The sequence below is a fragment of the Pygoscelis adeliae genome, unplaced genomic scaffold (genome assembly GCF_000699105.1).
Source record: "Pygoscelis adeliae isolate BGI_AS28 unplaced genomic scaffold, ASM69910v1 Scaffold226, whole genome shotgun sequence".
Lineage (NCBI taxonomy): Eukaryota > Metazoa > Chordata > Aves > Sphenisciformes > Spheniscidae > Pygoscelis > Pygoscelis adeliae.
Genome location: NW_008824983.1, coordinates 4248499 through 4257911, shown reverse-complemented (window position 1 = coordinate 4257911; position 9413 = coordinate 4248499). Strand labels below are relative to the sequence as shown.

At 39.4% G+C, this 9413-nt stretch overlaps 1 protein-coding gene across 1 annotated transcript in view; it reads left to right on the top strand.

Annotated features, from left to right (window-relative positions):
• The window catches only part of DNAH11 (dynein, axonemal, heavy chain 11), a 166996-nt gene that overhangs the window by 103121 nt on the left and 54462 nt on the right, over positions 1-9413 (top strand). Inside the window, 3 exon segments of the mRNA XM_009325768.1 lie at positions 829-956; positions 958-1060; positions 3101-3247. Of these exon segments, the coding sequence (XP_009324043.1) occupies positions 829-956; positions 958-1060; positions 3101-3247 (378 nt within the window).

Here is a 9413-nt window from a genome sequence, read left to right as displayed (position 1 = left end):
CTGGGGAAGGGAAGAGCTTCAGCTGTCACAGCTCGGGGTGACTCTGAACTCCATTAAGTTGTAACTACTTTTCTGGTCAAATACCCCTTGAAACTGATAGAAGATCTCTTCAGCACAGAAATGTTGCTGATTTTCTGACATTTTATGGTAGGTAGAGACTCAGCTTCCAGAAGCACTCCACAGTGCTCTAATCCTGCCCTCGTACCAGTTTATGTTAGTTTATCACTGACTTTGACAAGCACAGGTAAGCCGGGACTTGTACAACTTCAGAAATCTAAATCATGGAGTCCGGTTCTGCTCAATCTGAAGTTAACGGTATAAATGCACTTCACTCTGAATAGGAATTTGATGATATATGAGGTATGTGGGGATCAGTGTGGTTAGAGTAGCTGCTCTATTGTATTTCTTTAACCTATACAGGGTTTTTCTTAAACAGGATTTCCAGAGGTGAAATGGAAAATCCATATATTATTAACTCTGCATAAGGCAGTATAGTGACTGATTTAATCTCTGTTTCTAGCTTTTAGGAGTATTTATTTTAAAGAAATGAAAGTATCTTGAACCACTGGGCTTCTGTGGTGATGAAGACTTAATGAATGCCAGCACAGAATGAATTAATTTGTATGCATAAAAGTTGAGGAAGACTCATTTTGCTTTAAAGTTTTTTACATGCTGACAAAACTATGTTTAGGGTAGACTGAAGAATAGTTTTGCAAACAACCATCCTTAGAAACGTATCCTTTTCTGACTTACATAGATATACTTAATTTTTGAAACATTTCTTTGCTCCTGTGTTTACATTTGTTCTTGTTCCTTGGGTATGTTCAGCCACTCATCCAGGACTCCATTTGTGATTTCATGGCTTATGCCCACACCAGTGTGAATATGCTGAGTGCCAAATGCAATCGTAATGAGAGGCGATACAATTACACCACTCCGAAGAGTTTTCCGGAGCAAATCATGCTTTAAGATCCTCCTAGAGAAGAAAAGCAAGGAGATGTCGGGACACACGGAGCACTTGGTGAATGGCATGCAGAAGCCAAAGGCAGCAGCTTTCCAGGTAAACTGTGAAAGTCACAGCTTTTCCTTTCATTCTTATAAATACTCTTGGGTTTATTGCTAATAAAACAAAGTTATCGCAGCACCTTTTCATTAGACTGATTAGTTGTGGGGTGGCAGTTTTGTGTTTCATTGAAATTACCTGATTTTGGAAACTGGGGTTTGGTTTTTTCTTCACACAGAAGCTCTTTGAGCTCTTTAGCTGTCTTTGGAAAGAGGGGTTCATCCATTTGAGCAAGGACAAAGTCTGGAGGGAAGGGAAGTGTAGTGGGGCCACAGTAAAAGAGTGGGAGGGGAAGTAAGTGCCACAGTAAAAGCCAGACCATGGAGAGAGAAGATGCAGTTCTGTACGTGGGGCTTTTGTGCATGGCCAGTGACCAGCTGAGGGGTAATGAAAGCAGGAGGAAGAAGTGTGGAAACTTTGCATCAGCTGTCGTCACCTCCTTGTGGGGGTAGTGCCACTTAGCCCCCAGTCAGTGCTTCTGCCTACAGTTTGTTTGTGGCTAGTCAGTCCACAAAGACAGAAAGGAGGGGAAACTGCTTTGAAGCCTTTCCCTCTGCCCCCCGCCACATGTTCCATAATCCCTATTGCAGATGCTGAAGGGAAGCCATAATCCATCAATTTCTTTATTAAAAATAAAAAGTCTGTGTGTTTTATATAAAAACTGCAAATGAAATGGTCAGCTCCAGTCTTTGCATAATGTTGCATCTTTGTGCGACTGCATGACAATAATTGGAGCTGAACGGCTTATTCCCACTTTTCAACCTGAAGACCTGCAAAAATCAATGGTCAACAGGAAGGAGTGACTGCTTTTTTAATGCTTTTTTAAAGTCTATTTTTAATAAGGTGTCCCATGCTAATAAATGATTAAAGTGCTCTTTTTCTCTGAATTCTAATTTGACGATGACCAAAAGGTAATTTGACAATTTCAACTGCTGCATGCTGTGCTAGCAGACAAAGCCACAGCTCCTATCTAGGCAGGTACTTGAACACTTGAGCCATTTTCATCCTGCACTCTGGACAAGAATATCAAATGCAGCACCATTTAGTTTTTTCAGAAAGAAAAAGACATAAAGTCAGCTCAAATAAATTGAAAAATAAAGTGAGTGGAGACATTTGGGATCTTTACAGTCATCTGTTACAACTCAGTATTACAGCTTTGTCTTCTCATTTCAGAATGGTCAAATTTTGAAAAGGTAGATTTTGTAGGTTTTGTAAGATTTCAGGAGCCCACCAAGGAAGAAAAGTCCTTAAGACCTTCCATGTGATGAAAGTTTAAGCCCTCTAATATTGGTCTTTCTCTTTGTCTTATCACCCCTATCCAGATCAGGTTAACAAGAGTCCCCTCTGGTCAAAATACAGTCTTTTATCATGAATAGCTGACAGATAAAATGCTTGGAGGGATAGCGGGGGGGAGAAGGGGGGGAGGGGGAACAGACAGGTATTTGAAACAATTCCTTTATATGTGGAAAGATATTGTCACTGGATGTTTTGATACTGGTTTCTCACCTGGCAGGCAATTAAATTGCTATTTCAGCAAACTAACAGGTAGTCTTTGTTCATCAGTCTCTGAGTCTGTCTTAACCTTTCAGCAAACCTCTACTGGAATTATCTGCTCAGAGTGATTACTAAGCATTTTCCGTAACGTCCTTTTGCTTTTACATTTGCATCTTTGCTAGGTGCTGCAGCTGGGCCTTGTCGCACTGCTGAGACACCTGGTTACAAACACAACCTCAGCAGCTGGACAGACATCTGAGCATCTCAGGGGAGCATCTCAGGGGAGCTGCAGGGTCCCTGGTGGGAGCAATTACGCTGTTCTTATTAAATTCTTTATGTCAACAAAATTCTGTAAGCTACAAACAAGGACCTGTCAAATGGAAACAAAATAAAAAAGGAAAAGAGAACACTTTTAGTACTGAGACCCACGAAACATGAATTTTGTTTTCAGTTCAGCTTTTTGGGGCACATGTGGTATAATCTTGCCAGAACCATACCTAATGACCCTTGCTCCCGAATAACGCGTTACCTTTTGCCCTGTAGGTAGAATATTTAAAATCCAAACTTGCTTCTCAAGAGACAGAACTGCAACTGAGAAATCAAGATGCTGAAGCTTTGATTGCTAAGATGGGGTTTCAGACTGCGAAAGTGAGTCAAGAAAAGGCCATTGCAGATACAGAGGAGCAAAAGGTCAGTCTAATTCCCCCATTTAGTGCTGTTAAGCTATATTTAGCACAAAATAAACCTTTTTAGGTGAACAGTTTTGAACAAGTTCTCTCCAGGGAGCATAAAGTCTAAAGAATTATTATACTTACACATGTAACAGCATTTCACACCGTGATTACCACTTGACCTTTCTTTACATATTATGCCTTTTCCCAACCTTTTAGCTGTTTTAATGAGATGAAAGAACAATAAATACTGAGCTCATTCAAGCATTTAATGGATGTGGATCTTGAGAATCAGACCTATTTGTAATACAGTAAAGGTCAGAGAGTCATCTCTGAGCACTTGAGATTTCTAAAGGCTTTGCGGCTCTAGGTAAATTGAACAACTCAATTGATACGGAAGTTCATTCCAGTATCTCGCAATATTACAAGGTGCAAACCTTGAATTTTAAGATTATAATAGCATTCCTAATAATATGTGTCATCAGTGTTGAATCTTCTTCCTTTCACTCTCAGTTCAGCCTATTAACATCAGTTATCAACATCCATGTTGGAAACATAAAGTTTACATGCATTTTTCCTCACCACAGAATGAATAGAAATGCATAATTTTATCTGGACTCCAAAATTTTCATCTACTGTTACAAGCACAGTTTTTGAAATAAAACAGCAGCAGTATGGAATGCTGTAAACTGAAGTTCCTCTGCCTTTAAAGTCTGAAGGGCTCATTCAACTCTGGCATTTTGCTATGAAATCTGACGTGTATTGTGTCATTTATCAGTACTGCAGAGAGAAATATTTAATTGACTCATAATAGTTGTTAATGCCTGATTTTGAGCTATGGAAATTTCAAGTTACCAAGAACTTTCTAAACAGTTTTCAGACACTGATCAACAGGGAAGACTATACTGTTTCAGCAATCAAAACGGTCTTTCATTCTCTTCTGTTTTGTTTCTTAAAGACTTCTTATTATTAGGTGATATTTAATACTTTTCTAATGACCTTGTGTCTCATCCTAATTTTATTGAGGGAAAAGCGATTTTTGACACTGACATAAATGAACACTGGATCAGGACCTTTATATTTCTCTGGGTTATGCTAATTATTGACTTCAGCCTTTGCTGACCCATATCTTATATAGGACTTAAAAATTGCTATGAAGTTTAAAGTCCAAATAGTGCAATTAATTAAACTTGCACAAATTGGATCCAACAGCTCAACATCCCACCAACTGCTTTTCAGTGGTACTTTTCCTGTATTGGTTCCATATGCTTCTGATGGATTTGAATGATCAAAATACACCCTTAACACAATTCTAATTACTTCATTAAGCAACTAGGTGAAACACACAGAGTGATTATCGTGGGATAATCACATCTTTGGGCCACTTTGTTTCAGGGATGAAGTTCAGCACATGACACTAATGGTTACTGTACTCCCCTGTTCATTGCTTTATTGCACTTCTGAAATGTTTTTGTTGGAAATGAAAGTGTCATTTTGTGCTACATTAATCTAAAACTATTTCATAAGGCTGATGATGGTTTCTAAGTATTAATCTTCTATAATTTTTTGTTACCGGGGGAAAAAAAAATCAGCAAATGAGAATACATCTTCCAGCTAAGTAATTTGTGAATACTCTTCATAATTGATTAAAATTTCTCACCCTTTAAAAAATTATTTTGGCTTTCCTGTTCTATAGATTTCAAACTGGAGTTTATAAGGGGTTTTTGAGTTTTACAACATTAAGCCAGTAACTACCTTGGAGGTATCGCTTTAGAGTGAAGCATTACTTAAGAAAAGGTAGAGTGGAAGTCGCTTTAGATCAGAGTCATCAGGAAAAGCGGGGTCAGTCTGGATGCCCCATAAATGTGGCAGAGCTACATAGCTGTATAGTAATCAACAAGGGTCTGACTATGAATGTGATACTGCTAAGGTTTGAAAATAGTGGGCAGTAACACTGCTGTCATTTTACTGGCTGTTTGTGTGCTCTGCATGATGCCAGCCAGAACGGTTTACAGATGAAGATGCATATGCCATTGCCTTTTAAGACAGGACCTACTCCTCCAAAGGAAGAAAACATGCAGAGCATGGTGTAGGTATATGGGTGATAGTGACTCTACCTGAGGATTAGGAGCGAAGATGGATCCAGACTGACCAGCTTTTTTGATTTACCTCCCTCAGCTGAAGTGCCTTCTTTATTTACATGGTATATTTGAGCCACTCTATTCATGGTCTGATTGGTAAGGGCACACTGCTTCCAGCTTTTCTAACAATTTAGCCGTCATTGAAGAGCTTTATACCATAGAAGTCATTGATGTGAAGAGGACTAAACTTCTCGAGACAGGGGTGAAAAGCTCCTTCATCTCTTTGTGAGGGGAAGTAGATTTGAGAAATACTGTCCTAAGGCTTATCTACAACCTGCTCTGTTTAGTTTTTCCTCCCTTAAAAACAATTATCTTGTTCCATATTTTCTTTGGGCATCAGCAAGCAAAGAATAACTAAGCATAAGAAAAAAGAGAGACAGAACTATAATCCAACTTGTGTGACTTAAATTAGCCATTTGTTTTAATAGAAAATACAGTGTCATGTTAGAAGGACTATGTACTGTAAATGTAATACTTGTTCATCTGGTTACATCCTTAAAAACTTTAACAGAAGGAGAATTTGGCTGTTCTAAACTTTTTGCTTTAACTTAATTTCAGTAACACGGGTCTCAAACCATGTTAGAGAAAATATAAACCAAACCAAAACTGCAACTGTATATGCAGTATTTAATTTAAATAATATGTTGTGGCTAAGATGCAAACCAATAAACACTGGGAATTTTGTCGTAAAAGCTACATCACAAGAGATGGGGGAAATATTTAACTTTCTTAGTAGCTTGTCGTTTGTAATGTAATGCATATTGATTTTTAATTTTTGTTATTTCCACGGACAGTGTCTGTGTGTGTCCCATGTAATAAAGGTATACATGGAAAGCGCCCCCAACAACTGTAGAAACACGTTTTGTAAGGACATTAAATTCTTACAGACGCTTGTTACTGCCAATACATAGTGCTTGATCCAAGTATTAACATCTTGATCACTATAATACCCTCTTTCTCTGTAATTAGACTTTGTTTAAGCAAGACCTGACAGGAAATGAGCCTGTGAGATGAGCATGAGGTACAAGGATAAAGATGAAGCAAATGTAACTAACTTCAGCCCCAGGCAATGTATCCTTAAAAGTGTGCATGATAATCTTCCAAATACGCAGTTGTGGATGATACAGAACACCCTCCAGGGTTACTCTACCAGATAAATTTGCACCAATGAAATCATAATCCGCTTTTAACCAGATAATTAAATCATTGCAGAAAATTGTGGAAGCACTCAGATTTCACTTAAAACTGATGCTAGCTGATGTAAAATCACCGATCTAAGCCACTGTTAAGCCAAAACAAGTGTTTTGATAAATCTGCTTGGATTGGTATCTGTTTAATTTCCAAACCTGAAATTAAGTACAGTGTTTTCATATAGGATATTTCCTTTTCTCCTGTTCTTTCCCTTGTTGAGGCCTATGGTTTCAGACTTGGAACTGAGGAATTAAAAGAAAAAGGCAAATTTACCAAAAGGTGGAGGCTAGTTTGACAAATCTGATATATTTACCTATACCCCAAAAGTGCAGTGGAAGTTTTACTGGTTAGGGAAACCCCCAGTGCGTCACTAGAACTGACTATTGGCTCCCTGTTATTTTCTCTGATTTTCTAAAAGGGAGCCCTTTAAAGGGGAAAAATGGGGAAGTGAGGAAAAAAAGGTCATGGCTCTCCAGATCTTAGTGAAAAATCTTCACTTTCTCTCTGCCATACATCTCTTGTTTAGCTCCAGCTTCTGCATTTGAACATAGATCATTAAATGCTTGCAGCTTACCTGCTGAAATGGCATAAGCTATTGAGTTCTCCCCCATGTTTGATAACTCCTCAGAAGTAACAGACTGCCCTAATATTCCCCAGCTTTTTTGTACAGATACTTTACCTGGTCTCCTGTCCTGCGTTACTAAATCTCTCACCTTTGCACCCTACTGTATTATGTAGAGTCCTAAACACAGGAGTCCTTCCAAATTCTTGTATCTCACAGAGTGATCTCCAGGTTTCTGTTGGCAACCGGGAGCATTCACTATCCGATGTGTCTTCACAAGCTTACAGGCTCCTTTTTTCAAAAGCATCCGTACAGATAGGTGGTATTTCACATCCATACAGACATGCTTGATCACAGTCTGGTAGATAGGTACATCTACTAGAAGGACAGTCTTCATATTAGCAATTTTTCAGCAAGAGATATTAAAAGCTTATCCAGAAGAAAAATATATATATACATAAATATATATTACCCTTCTTACAGCTGTACCTCTCTTTTATGTCCTTGGATATCGAGGTGGCAAAGAAAGCATTACTTGCAGTATTTTGTGTTGTACTGCCCTATGCAAGAAAGAAATTGGGCATCACACAAAATCCGTTAATCCAGTACTCATTTGAAAAACGTATGCGGTTTATTATAGTCTCATGGAAATGAACAGAAATTGTATAAAGCTGTCGCATAGTCCTCTCACAACACTGTGGCGGTAGTGTGTTGTCCTTCATTGCCCTGAAGGAAAGGAGGATGTGCTAAGCAATAGTTAGTTAATTAACCTGAGAGGTTTAGTCTTACAAACGCTGAACTGGTCTTTGAGACACCCATATTCCTTTCGCCGTCAACCTGGTGAGCGCTACCAAAATTGTGTGGCAGTGCCATATTTTCTTTAGTAAGGCAAAGGTAACACATCCTTTTTTTCATCCGGTTAACTGCATGTATATTTAACATGATAATAAGAATAAGGCAAAGTTGTCGAGGACAGAATCAGAGCAGCCTGTGAAGAAGAGAATTTGAAAAGTGAATATTTCAAGTATAAACCATTTTTAGCAGATAAAGCATCAGTACCTGTTTCTTACTTTTCAGTTTGCAAAACTGAGCAGCAGAGGATGATGGACAATATCCAGTTGTTATAATAACCCAGATAAAGATTCTTTGTGATAATACAGACATTTGTCCATAAGTATAAACAAAAATGATTTCTGGTACACCAATCCAAAGCTCTTCTGTTTCCTATTCATCTCTTTTAGTCTCAGTGTGTTTTCTCCACAAAGGGTAGTCAGCAGGTTTCCACCTCCTGTCTCACACTATTGTCCTTAAAAGGGCAGAGCAACATGCAGGGATGCTTCAGGATTCAGAGCAGCAGGGAAGAAAGGAACTTCGTATACCAAGTTTTCTCTCTGGAGCAATGAGAATAAATGTGATCTAGCTACCCAGAGGTTAAATTACTGTTTTAATAGAAATAGCAGATACAATATGAGGTCAGAAGTCACTGAGAAGCCTGTTAACTTCTAATGATTGCAGATAGCTGATTTGCCAGCACATCCCTCTGTCCCTGGCTCTTTATCGCATTATCCTCACTATGTGCAAGGCTTTGCTCCTGAGCAGCTGCATGTGCTAGCTAATGTAGAGCATATAGGAGCTTTACTGAAGCAAGCTTTGGCTGCCTTATGGAACTCCTAGCACTGCAAAACTCAGCTGTCATTGAGGCTGCGGCCCACCAGCTCTTAGAATCATAGAACTGTAGAATGGTTTGGGTTGGAAGGGATCTCTAAAGGTCATCTAGTCCAACCCCCCTGCAGTGAGCAGGGACATCTTCCACTAGATCAGGTTGCTCAGAGCCCCGTCCAACCTGACCTTGAATGTTTCCAGGGATGGGGCATCTACCACCTCTCTGGGCAACCTGTGCCAGTGTTTCACCACCCTCATCATAAAAAATTTCTTCCTTATATCTAGTCTGAATCTACCTCTTTTAGCTTAAAACCCTTCCCCCTTGTCCTATCACATCAGGCCCTACTAAAAAGTCTGTCCCCACCTTTCGTATTAAGCCCCATTTAAGTATTGAAAGACCGCAATAAGGTCTCCCCAGAGCCTTCTCTTCACCGGTTTGAACAACCCCAGCTCTCTCAGCCTTTCCTCATAGGAGAGGTGTTCCATCCCCCTGATCATTTTTGTGACCCTCCTCTGGACCTGCTCCAACAGGTCTGTGTCTTTCTTATGCTGATGGCTCCAGAGCTGGACACAGTACTCCAGGTGGGGTCTCACGAGAGCAGAGTAGAGGGGCAGAATCACCTCCCTCG